Below are 13,665 nucleotides of genomic sequence, written 5' to 3'. Positions count from 1 at the left end.
AGAGCAGTAGCAGCGTTCCAGACATGGAGTGGTAACGAGTGTGCTTCCTGCACATATTCACCCTGTTACTAATCAACGTACCATCTGCAAGGTTTTCAAGCTGTTGTTTTATGGTGCAATTGCTACATAATGTTGCTTTAAGGTTGGTGGTCCTACTTCAATTAGGCAGAGTTTTGTTCTGATTTTCTTTTTCAGGTTCGTGACTTTTGTAAATTTTGAAAATTTTGTAAAGTCTAGAATCAAATTTAAGGGTAAGCATTAGTCATGTCAGCAATTAGTCAAACTAGAACTTGGGTGTGACTCAAGTCTGAGTCGCTGAATCAATTCCCCATCTCCGCCTATTGCTACATTATCCGCCAAGGATCATTTCAGAACTTTTATTTCTAGACTGCTGAAATAAAGAACACTTTGATCAATTCTGAATATATCCAGACAACAGTCAACCATGACATTCTTTCCTCCCCTCGGCTGCAGCGTGACCAGGCTTATTGCTCTATGTTATACTTGACATTAACATTTTCTACAGATGTTACATTGTTACAAATGTCAGAAACTGGAAATAATCCCAGCATCACACATCAGTGACAACACCAAAGGAAGTAAACACTGCCTGGGCTTTGGAGCTTGACATCCACTAAAGTTGAGTGTCCTCTAGCAGTAATGATGGCTGCACAAATAAAAAAAATCTTGATTCTGGGCCTGTGTCAATTTGCCCCTTACCCACTCGCACTTCACTGCAAGTGGCACTTGATGCTCACCCCTGTCGCAAAGAATTATGGGATATAAATGTCAGTGGCAAGTTTCATGGGCTTGCTTCTGGAGGGCTTTACGAGCTACTCCTTACTGTTAATAGTTCAGGACACACTCCAAGATTGCAGGCCTTCAATAGAATGCACAAATGGAGGCAGAGTGGCTAAGGGAAAAGCTTAGGGGCAAATTGAGACGCACCGACGATCTCAGTCTATTGAAGTCTCTAACGAACCTCACTCAAAGGCTCATCAAAAGGGGGCGGGTGTGTGTGGGTGGAACAGCACAGATGGTAAGTATCTAAAGAATGGTTTCGAAATCTCAGAGCCCTTGGTGAACCATTGTGCAGAATGAGAATATAACAACTCAAAAACAGGAAAACAGGAATCTAAAAATGACTCCGGATTAGACCATTCTAATGATAAATTCTAACATATGCATGGTTTATGACTCTATAGTGGATGAGCTTAACCCCTATAGACCACTGGTGGGCCGAAGGGTTACAAACTTCTGCTACCAAAGAATAGCCCCACTAGTTCACTAGTACAGAAAGTCCTGTTGTTACTGAATAATACACCTCAGTGTGTAATTCGCCTTGGTGTGTTAAGGGGTTAAAGGGTCCATATCATGTAAAACAAAATGATCAGCAACAACAGCCTTAATTAACTGTTTTTGTGAGGTCACACAGAACTACTTGCATATAGCTGCCTATTCGAACCACAGCAGTTTAGCCTTGCCTATTCAGTTGAAGTTATAAGGAGTGTTGCCCCTCTTTGAAGGAGGCGTAGGACAGGTCAGTCAACCAGAACAGGGGTTATTAACATATAAAGTACTCTTAACACCACAGTAACAAAAACAGCCTGTTAATTTATAAATGATAAAGAGAAAATAAAAAGAGAATAATAAAAAAAGAACTGCATTGTGTATGGACATTTAATGTAAAATAAGCTTGCTACATTTTGGCACCATACTTTATGTGGATCTGCTTCAGTGCTTTTCTATCTCCTAGTGCAGAAGACATAAAAATTCTTAGCCTTTAATTTTTGCTGTCATTGAAGAAGGAGGAAAAGGCCATTCAAAGTGTTTGTTAGCCACTGAAAACAGCTTTAACTGAGATAGAAATGGCTGGGAAAGAGCCTTGTGAGGGTATGGATATGCTTTGAGCATTTTCAACACTTTTCAGAGAAGCAGTCTGTTGTCCTTTGGGGATTTCTCAGCTCCATACAATTCGAACCCATCCCTGCAGCTAATCTTTGTAATATTCTTTTATTTGTTCAGCCGTTTGTTGACAATTTACATCTGGAGAGAGAATATAAAAAGCAAGATCTGTGGGCCACTGTTCAAATATGCATCCATGCGTACGTGTTCTATTAATACTTCTAAAATCTGAGAAGCACACCCAGACCAGACACTGCTAAGTAAATCATCCATCTTAAGCATTTGAATATAGATATTTTGTGCAGAAACAGGATAATAGAAATTAAAATTACATTACCATTACAGTTGTGCATTTTCTCAAAAGAAAAAAAAGAATGCAAACCTGTAATGTTGACTTTGCGGATATACTTCAGCAGGAGAGTTCCATCAACAGGGTCCATCCTGGAGCAAAGTCCCACCTTGTTGGGACACAGGTCTCGGTGCATGTTGTGAAGCGCATGGGCCATGGCGTACACAGCATTGATCACAAACATGACCTTGCCCTCTTGCTCATATGCTGAGTCTTTGCCAATCCTCTCTTGATCTAGATGGGAAAAGAGAGCAGGTAAAATTTAGTGCTTGGTCAGTAAAGATATTTACCAGTTCATTTCCTCCCCAACTTTACAGACCCTTTTCTTTGCAAGCATAAACATCCCAGGCCAACAAAAAAAAGGCATGCGTACTGATGCAGTGATTCAACACAAAGACCTCTGAAGTGCTCAATTTGTGCTTTTAATAGAAATGTTCACAGGACCAAATTCTGTTGTTAGCACAAATGACAGAGTAGAATAATTTACTGTATTGACAACAGGACAAGTCATTTCAATTCGGTTATGTATTAATATTTCAGTTATGTCATCATGGTTAGGGCAAAAGAAGCACAAATAATTAATCCCACAAGGATAATTGCTTCAATAAATGCCTGCAATTGATTACTGCCATTGTTTAATGTATAAAATAATACAAATTTATTTAAAGATTAGTTTGTGAAAATGTAATCTGAATAACATAAGCCTGCAAAAGGAAAGCACATTCTATTACGACAAAAAAATAAATAATATCACTAAAAGGAAAAACAAATTGATGCATTAATTATCCACTTCACTGGATAGTGTAAATAATAAATATAATTTCCAGAGAAGCTCTAATCACTTCTACTTTGATTAAAAATATGCTGAAATACTTGATAAATGGAAAACAAGCATTTTTCAAAACAACAAATATAAGTGTCTCCTTAAAACTATTAGGCTCCTGATGCCCCTTCTTGTTCTCCAGCCCTGGCTGATGAATAGAACATGTCTGCTAATGCATGAGGGTAGAATAATAGACATTGAGAGAGCGAGCAAGATTAATTATCTCTCCATGCTCCTATAATTGTGCCAGACAGCTGTATATTCATTAGAGCTGGATTTGCTCTACGGTTTCTTTTTTCATAAGATCTTAATTGCAAAGGACCAGCTTCAATTATTACTGTGCCTAAGCAAACTAGGAGAGCGCTGGCATATGTCAACGAGACAGGACTCAATACCTAAAATGGACTTTGGCAATTTGGTCTTTCCCCACATAATAAACAATAGGCAAAGTTAGAAAAGACACTGACCAGAAAAACAAGGACCTAACAGGTCTTTTATGTAAATTCTCATGTGTTATGATGAGAGAAACCATTTAGCCAGCTGGTATGACTATGTATTCTGAAACAGAGAATTTACTCATTTGCAGCTAACAGCATGTAATATTGCACTTCAACATACACTCATCAGCCATTACATTAAAACCACCTGCCCAATATTGTATAGGTCCCCCTTGCCCACTAAAGCAGCTATGATCCATGAAGGTAAGCACTTAACAAGACATAGACAGCATTAACTTTTTTTTTAACTACAGTAGCTCTTCTGAGGGATCGGACCACACTGGCTAGCCTTGCTCTCAATCCTTCAATAAACCCAGGGTGTGCACCTCTACCTGGTCCACCTTAACCACCAAAGAGCTAACTAGCTGACACATAGAAAGGAGGTTTAAACTAAACATAACACATTCTGAACTTTCTGCACCAATGACTTTGTTTTCAGTTCACTAGGTCGCTGTTCAAAAGTGCTTCTTTGGAATAGTTTTGGTAGGTACTGACTACTGCATACTGGGAAAACTCCACGAAACCAGATGCTCTGAACCAGTCATCATAATTTGGCTGTTGTCAAAGTGTCTCTGATGATTTTTTTGTTTTGTATTTAAATCAGGAATTATTATTATCACTTAGGAAATATTTATAGCCTGCGTTTGAGATTATCAATAAAAGCACATCTGCTGGCTGTAAAGGTTGTATTAGCTTAAACATATATTTATTTTTATAAAAATGACCCTTTCTCTATTTGGTTGTAATCAGTTTCGGATCATAATGCTGGGGTTGGAAGAACAGGCATGTTAAAATCCGGGTTCTGCTTAGGGTGAACTGAATATTTTATTCCATTACTGAGCCTTGATCCAGACAGGGAATGTTTGTTTTTCTTACAGTGCTAAGCTAGGACTAGGTAGACTATGCAAGGCAAGGGTATGCGGCTATGGCCAGTCAAAGTGCCATAAACGCCAATAAAAGCAAAGCTCATCATTTCTTTGTAACTATTTTTCAACCTCTTAAAATCCACTGGCGGCTGAAAGTGTTCTAGTCTTCTATTACCAAAGAATAGCTCCACCAGTTTGTACAGAAGTCTCTGTAGTTACTGAATAATACACCTTAGTGTGTAATTAGCCTTTTTGCGTTGAGTATGTCAATATTTTGGAACCACATTAAAACTGATTTGTTTTTTCCCTTTCTCCATTACTGTTAGTTTTGTGTATTTATGCATAATTTTGAATTAATCACTTGCCTTTAAAATAAATAATAAAAATTAACTACATCAGCTGTTTTTTTTACACATGACTGTGTGTGTAATTGTTTGCCACCAGCAGTGCTGGGATAAAAATAATCAAAGTGCAATTTTCTGAGTGGTCTAGAGTAACCACAGAGCTGTGTGGAAGCAATAGCTATAGCAATAACGGAGAAAGGATAGCCAGCCCACACACTCCACTTTGTCTCAGTACATACACGTACGCACACACATGCTCCTCAAGTACACATCTTTGTCTTGCCTTCTCTACAAATACACAGTTCTCATCCCAAGTCAGAGCACGCCCACACACACTTCACTAGCTAGCTTTCAGCCTTTAGAGAAATCCATTCACATTAAAAGAGGCATCACAGAGGGGTTTTCTGGGGCCTGCTGGTGTCAGAGGTAGAGGCTGTGACTGAGTACCACACTCCTGACCCCTTGCACCTCTCTCCGCTCATGGGTTGTAAAGAGCCAAGCTTGCTTCCTCTGAAGGCTCAGATCCCCTTGGGACTAATGGCTCTGACTCTGTGCCAAGAAAAGCTCCAATGGAGTCTGTCATACTGCAGTGCGCTGCAGTTTTCGATTTGTTTCATTCTGAGTCATATTTTTTTTTTTGTAATATGGCTTTTAATGTACGTTTCCATACTCTCAACCTAGGTAAATTGACCTTGTCAATGTATGATCATTTATATGAACTACCATTGTCTTTTCTATGGCTCTTCGTAATTAGGAGATACACTGAGTTGCAGTTCTCAAAGTGGGCCAGTACTCACCGGCAGTACCAGCACATCTACATTGTACTTTTTGGCATGCTGTGACTTTCTCCTGGGTACTTGCACTTCTCACAAGCTGCCAGTTCTCTTTTCCATCCTCTCCAGTTCAATTTCTCGACCATATTCATAATGGCGCTATATAAACTGCACAACCCAGGGGGGTTCTCCTGACATTCTGCTCCGGTTCTCCTTACAAGTCCAGTACAAGACAAGTAACGCTTACTCTGCAAAGTATGTAGCAACATTCCATCACTTGCTGCTCAGAAAGAGCAAGGACTGAGGTGGACAGTTGAGTGAAGTCAGTGTTCACACACATATAATATATATAGCATCATACATATACACTGATCAGCCATGACATGAGCACCATCTACAACAGATTTACAACAGATTTGACCATTCGTGGCATTGACTCTACTAGAATTCTGTGGTATCTGGCACAAAGACGTAAGCAGCAGATTCAAGCAAGTCCTGTAAGTTGTGAGGTGGGGCCTCAATGGATCAAGGACTTGGGTGTCCATGACATAAATCTTGCTTTTTATGCTTGCTCTTTTTTTATTTTTATTTTTTTTACAGTTTTTAACTCAGTTTCATCACCTTTAAGAACTGACTGTTTACTTGCTGCCTAATTTATTCACCTTTAGACAGATGCCACTGTAAAAGAAGATTATCAATGTTTGTCATTTCACCTGTCAGTTGTGAAATATGATTATGATAAAATGTACAGTTTATGCCTTTGAGCGATATCACCTGTTATAACTTCTTTTTTCAGTGATTATTCGGGTCAATACTCACACCAACATGACTAAGGGGAGAACCGACATTTTTTTTTGTCTTTCCATTGCAATCAACTGAGTTGTACCTGCATTCACTGGCCATTTTATCAGTTTGCCTTGCCATATAGGTGCCCTTTGTAGGTACACTATATGTATTGGGACACCACTTAATCATTACATTCTGTTGTTTTATTTAGTCCCGTTCCCACAAATGTATTAAATCAAGCACCTAGTCATACAGTTAGCTCTAAAACAGCGCTTTGTTCAAGATCAAGCAAAGTTAGCCATATTGTATACCTTCCACCTTCCCCTTATCACAATAGAATATAACTTTCTAATAAACAAAATAATATTATTTAATATTGTTTCACACATGAACAGCAAGGACACTGGGGACACACAATTGTCCAATGTAGTTTGGATGTCATGGCTGGGGGGTTTCAAGTAGGCCTAAGTTGTAGGACTAGGGCTTTGTGTATGTATGAGGGTGGAAATGCCCCTGAAACCATGCCACTACAGTATGCTAATGTAAAATACATAAACTCATTTAGCTAGACCAATAAATAGTCATAATAGTCTATATGACCAAATAAACTCCTTTGGTCACCCTAGCATTTAGATCAAATGTCTTTTAAGAAGATAATCAGCACAGATTCTACCAGGTGTGTCCAAACTTTTGATTGCACATCACCATAAGAAGCAGTGCAGTAATAAAGTCATCTAGTGCTCATGTCGTCTAAGTCGTCTATTCATACTAAATTTCACTCCAAATTCTTAGCCTATACTGAATAAGTTAGGGGTTGATAAGATTGGGTGCATTTACCTTTTTTAGTGAGAATGTCATTCACTTAGTGTACCTACATGTTTTGTCTTAAAACAAATCAAAACCATAAAATACAGTTAAAAAAAAACTCTCACATCAGTGTGACTTCCCAACGTTTACCTGCAAGAACCCAATCAAAAAGCAGACTCACTTGGGAATGACACATCACAAGTAGGTTTAATTTACAGCCTATTGCCCATCTGTTGCTACACAATTTGTCAGCCACCCTCTACCCCATCCATCAACGCAAAGGGACCACCACAGAACCATCACTGACCAGATGAACAGTAGTGTGTGTGTGGTGCAGATAAGAACGTGCTGATAAGGTGTGGTGGGTTTTAAACACATCAGTGTCACTGCTGGTTTGAGAATGTTCCATCAACTAAAAATATCTGGCCAACAGTGGTCCTGTGGTCAGAAACTGACCACTGATGACAAATGGTGTTGGGAAAAGGATGGCTGCACCAACAACATATATACATGTCTATTAAAGCAACCCATAAGTGTTCACAGGGGTTAAAAACCACAGGAACACTGCTGTCCCTGATACAATGCTGCCCTTCCATCATCCCTGATGCTCTCAGGTCAGTTTGCTACCAGATACCATAGACAACTGCTAAACACACATATCCCTTAGGGGTGTAACAGTACACATGTTTGTACAAAACCGTCACAGTACAGATGTCATGGTTTGGTGCGAGCAGTCGGATGGAGAAAACACTGTACATGGTAAGCTATGGATGACGACTAAGGAATGCAACGCAGACACCAAATTTCGCAACTGCGAGTTTCACCTGAAAACCTCTAAGCCATCAGCAGAGGGAGGAACTACTTAGTTCACTAAGTCGCAGTAGAAACACAAATGAATTTGGACACTTTCTCATCAACATGCGTCAGCAGCAGTCGCATAAACAAACCCTGAGTGGCTGAGCCGTGTTGATAGCCGCTGTAAAAATCGCTATAGGCACACAGACTGAATTCTGAAGTAAAGTTAGTGAAAGCAATGGTCTGTTCATGAAATAACCTCTGACAGAGGTTACCATTAACCATTAAAAACAACATGGGGAAATATGTGAAATTCACAGCGTCCAGTGGCTTGTAACGATTACTCCATTTCGTCCTGCTGTCTGTTGCTTAGTAACAAAGAGACTCGCAATGCATTTTGGTTCACAATCAGCTCATGTAGTGAGCTATGCTGTTCACTAGGTATTATAAGTGCATTGTGGGAGATTGTATTGCCCCTAAAATCATGCACAATTTCCACTTAATAATTTTGCCACTCTGAGAAGAATAGCCGACATACTCAACACCCTAAAATTAAAGGCAAATGTAAAGGCAAAGGCAAAGTTATTTGTATAGCAATTCTTGCACACTGGCAGTTCAGTGTGCTTCACACATGCATAAACATTTGAAAATAAACCATAGGATCTAGTATCAACATTAAAACAAAATTCAATAAACAAAATAAAGGAATTGAAGAAAATGAAATACAACTAAATAAAAAACAATGAACTTCAGTGCTAAGCAAATGCACAGGAAAACAAGAATGTTTTTAAGGTAGACTTAAAAACTGCTATGGTTGGAGAGTATTTGATGTCATCTGGGAGATTGTTCCAACATTTGGCAGCATAAAAACAAAATGTTGCTTCACCTTGTTTGGTTCTAACTCTGGGCACCACTAGCCGACCAGTCTCTAGTGACCAAAGAGGCCTAATGGGTTTATATACTTCTAGCCTATCAGCAATATAGCTTGGCACAAGACCATTCAGTGATTTCTAGACAATTAGACCCTCTTTAAAATCTATTCTATAGCTTGTTGCTAGCCAGTCCAATAACTTGGATTGGGGTTATATGCTCAGATCTCTTAGTTCTTATAAGCATTCTTGCAGCTGCATTGAGAATTAGCTGTAACTTACTGATTGTGGTCTTAAGAAGACCAGTAAAAATACCACTACAGTGGTTCAGCCTGCATTGGATTACATTTACATTCATTGTATTTAGCAGACGCTCTTATCCAGTGTGACTCATTTTACAGAGGTGGGCCAATGTAGTGTTGAGTCTTGCCCAAGAACTCCTATTGGTGTAGCGCAGTATATTCATCCAGACCAGGAATCGAACCCCAGTCTCCCACACCAACAAATTCATTTTAAAGGTAAAATGATTAGACAAAAGATGGTAAGATGGTAAAAGTCGGCTGTCTCTAGTTTACACATGTCTGCTAAAATTCTAATCTGAATCGATTAATAATTTCAAAATATATAGGAATCCGTTTTGGTCACAGCTTTATATTGGCATGGTTTTGTGGGAACTGTAGTGGATTTAGGAGCATGGAAACTAGTAAGAATGACCCATACTTCTTTTCTTTCTTTGTTCTCTATCACAGATCTGGTTAGGGCAGATGTAGGGGGTGCGTGTGGAAACTCATCTAACATTTTACTGCTTACCATTCTACAGGCTGTAGCAGCTACCTCAGGGGGACTATAGGTCAAACCAACTGTAACTTCTATGCCTTCAGGGATTTGATGTATGGATGACACTGAGAACACATTTTTTGAACTGAATTGGGGTTGTGGTGTTTGTGTCAAAAGATAATCCCCTCTAAAAGGAAGTTTTAAAATGCACTTTAATTAACACTTGAATTACATCGCACTGACAGTGCTTGTGCCTCTTTCCAAATGAATTTAATGAAGCAATGCATTAACTTTTGGCCGGAGAGGAAAAGCAATCAGAGTGGACAGAACCGTCATAATCAACTTAGAGAGAAGGTGGACTGTTTCAGACACCACGCACATTGCTCTGAATCTTAAACCATTAAATCAGCCCAGTTATGAAAAGGTAATTGTTCTTTTACAAATTATTTCCGGCTCCTCAGCTCGGAGGCTTTTATCTCTGACCTAGATGTAATCTTTTTAGGTGAGGTAATACAATAACACATGCCGACAGACACTTTTATTGGAATTGGCTTTATCCTGTATTGGGAACTATTCCAATAAACACAAATACTTATGTAATCTTATAAAGCTACTTTGAGTGTACTTTGTCTTTTTCATCTGGCTCAATAGATGAGTTATAACCTCAGACAGGCAACACTCATAAATCATAACCTGGATTTCGTCCTCGACCATGGAATGACTTTATATAAATGAAAAGCACAATGACAAAGCCCTAAAGCTGCTCTCTGCATGGGAACTCGCAGGGTTGTTCAGGCCTGATTCAAGCAGGGCAGAGTGTTCGTGGTGCAAACGGAGAAACAGAGCCAGTTTAATGCAGAGGTTTCCAGCCCTTTAATCCTCCAGTAACCACAGGGCTTTTGTGCAGGCTGGAAAATCACAGCATTGATGTTGCTCTCTGCTGGCTAGCGCTGCCGAATCTCAGAGAAACACAGGAACAACACAGAGCCTCCTTACACGAGCACACCAACCCCCATGACTGATAACAGTATGCACATAAATATTCTAATGAAACATACGTTTTTCTGCATGGTGTTTCTGAATACAGACTAAAAAGCATTTTGTTGAAACCATCATGTTTCACCCCTCCAATGTGTCCTTAACTAAAATTAAGTGTGATGTAGAAATAAATGCATAAATTAAATATTACGGTTGCTATGTTATCAGGTTATCTGATTTATGTTCCATTATATTCTTCTATTTCCTCTGAGATACCCTAGCAACATCATAGCAACCACCTGCAATACCATAGCATCCACTTAGCAACACCCTAGCACCCATCTAGCAAGTGCTAGATAATAACATCATAGCGGCCACCTGAGATACCACAGCAAACTTTTAGCAACCACTTAGCGACACCCTAGCAACCACGTGGGATACCATAAGAACAGGCAACCACCTAGCAAACCCAAAACAATCTCCTGGCAACCCCTTAGCATCACCATATCAATCGTTTGAGATACAATAGCAACTGTAGTTATTGTTGTTGGAGGTGGTTGTAGTGGTGTTCTTGCTGTTGTATTTGCATATTCATGTTACACATTCTCATTCGTTCTGCGCAACTAAAATGTTTGTTTCCTATTAACATATACTTTCAAAGTTTGAAACAAACCACGTTCGCTCCGGAATGAGCTCAATCTCACTCTCAAAATATGGTCTAACTCTTTTGTTTGCAAACATCCAGCCAGCAAAGCTGTGAATGATAGGCAATCATTGCAATGCAGACCGCAAATTCTACAGCAAGCTTAAGTGCTTCCCCGGCTGTAGGCAATGGATTCTAGTTCTGCATCAGTATTCGCTTGTAAATACCTCATCCCTTAGAGATACTACTCTTAGAAAATGTTAGGCAGTTGTCATTGCAATGCATTTCAACATGACTAGCCATTATCTTCGCCCACTAGCGCAAGCAGTTTTTTTTTTTGCAACTACGGAAGTGCCACTGTTTATAAAGCACAGTATGAAAGGCAAGCAATTTTCGTTACATTGTGAAACACATTCAGTCAGCATATGTACGTATGTCAGACTACTCATTAATGCAGTGAAGAAATGACACTTTCTGCTTTCTCGCTCAATTCCAATGGCATCTGCACTGTGTGCAGGCAAGAGCACTTTGCACCTAACAACCAACAAATGTAATACATCTAATGGAATGCCATGGCATGCCCAGCAGAGGTTACCTCAGTGCTGGTAATGTGAACATTCAATTCTCCACAAAAACAAAGAAGCACCTACCCTCTGTAATACTTCCTTTCAATACACAATCACCCATTGTATTTAGGCCTAATTAATGAAGTTCAGGATTTCCATGGGAGGTAGCAATAATGTGAACCCAGCAATTTCATTATATAACTTCATTTATTTGATTGCAATGCAACAATGGGTCTTTCTTGGACCAGAAACTGCAGGCTATTGCAGTTTAAAGTGCATAAGGTGGCACACAGGTTCTTCACACTATCATCTAAAAGAACCTCCCCCCAGTCTGTGCATCAAATTAGCCTGAACTCTGAGTTCTTACTGAAAGCACTTGTAATATCTGGTGGACCACATACTAAAACTTGACATTGATGTTGTAGCTCTAATGGATAAAACCTGCCTCAGAGAATCTCAGCCTCATCATAACATCCTAGCAAAGAGGCTGAAGATTGTTAGAAACCATATGCACTCCACACAGTGAACTGGTCAAGCTCTGACCAGGGATGAACCCATGGCTAAGCGCCAAAGCCCTCTCAGAGAAATGCAGAATCAATCAGGGATCATCATTATCACTTCTCCAATTACGGCAGTCGTATAGGTTTGGTGGAGCTACTAAAAGCAATCTGCTGCTCAGCATTAGAGGAATTCAGAGAGGAAATACTGCTGTGGAGGTATGACTAATTAGCCTCAGGTGTAAACAGAAGTGATGCTTCATAAGTGATTAGAAGAGCGGGCCAAGTCATTCAGTACGGACTTGGCACATGCCTTTGTGTGTTGTTGTGCACTACTTTCTTTCTCTCAATATTCCTCTGTTTTTATCTTAGAGTTTTGCATTTGTGTGCTTTGCTAAATCTAAATGTCTTACTTGTGCATTTCTTAACCCCCGACCCTTTCTTGAAGGCATGGCGGTTGAGTTTGCAGTTGAAATTGTTCTCCCAGAATTCAGCAAACCAGACGTTCCTCCTGTTGTTCTCCAGCGTTCGACCGATGAAGTAGTTATCAAACCCTAAGATCAGAAAGGAGATTAGTGTCAAAGCATGCACTAGACTTCACCAACTACAGGGGTAAACATGCTGTGATCTACCAATCATAGCATCAATACTTAGCTCAGATCATTATCTGTGTGCATATGTTATGTGTATGTTAACACTTATGGCATTTGGCATGTTCTTATGTTTTATGTACAATTTAATTATGCTACAAAGCACAGGTGACCAACCCTGATTCTGGAGTACTTGTATGTTCTGTACGTTTTAGTGTCTCCTCCGTTCTAATAGATCCAGTTCTACTCAGGAAAGGGTTGCTAATGAGCTGATTAGTTGGATCAGGTCTGTTGGGAGCTGGAAAACGCTAGAATGCATGCAAAGCAAGAGGAACTCTAGGAGTGTTACTGGTACAGCGAGGTGTGCTTGCCCAGCCTGTCATGTGGAGGGCAATTACCAACTGTGCTATCCAAACTGTATGAATAATAAACTGAACACCAACTGGTGCTTCATCTTAATTGTGATTTAGCTGAGCTGAGCAAATCATTTGATATCACTTTACAATGCAACTATTATTAATGTTGTTAAATGTTGTGTGTAGAGTTCATTACTACTTCCTATTACAATTTCTGTGACTAGGCAACATACCATCAATATGCGTAAAAATATGGGTGTTGGTGGTTACATGGTAGCATGTAACATATGACCAAAGATCTGATTGTGCTGACAGGTTTAATGCTGACTGGAGGAAAGGACAAAGTATGAACAGGGGTGAGTAAGATTTGATATTTACATGAATAGATATACATTTAAGATGATTATGACCTAATTAATAACCATTAATAAATGAATATTATAC

General features: G+C 39.5%; 1 protein-coding gene across 2 annotated transcripts in view; it reads right to left on the bottom strand.

Annotated features, from left to right (window-relative positions):
* LOC140560265 (metabotropic glutamate receptor 4-like) overlaps positions 1 to 13,665 on the bottom strand; it is a 164,700-nt gene that overhangs the window by 19,685 nt on the left and 131,350 nt on the right. For both annotated transcript variants that reach the window (XM_072684592.1, XM_072684593.1), the window contains exons 6-7: positions 12,689 to 12,829; positions 2,288 to 2,488 (exon numbers count right to left, since the gene is read on the bottom strand). In XM_072684592.1, coding sequence (XP_072540693.1) covers positions 2,288 to 2,488; positions 12,689 to 12,829 — 342 coding nt within the window. The remainder of the gene's footprint in view (positions 1 to 2,287; positions 2,489 to 12,688; positions 12,830 to 13,665) is intronic.

The sequence above is a fragment of the Salminus brasiliensis genome, chromosome 7 (assembly GCF_030463535.1).
Source record: "Salminus brasiliensis chromosome 7, fSalBra1.hap2, whole genome shotgun sequence".
NCBI lineage: Eukaryota > Metazoa > Chordata > Actinopteri > Characiformes > Bryconidae > Salminus > Salminus brasiliensis.
Note: the sequence above shows the minus strand (reverse complement) of the source record. Positions and strands in the feature narration are given on the sequence as shown.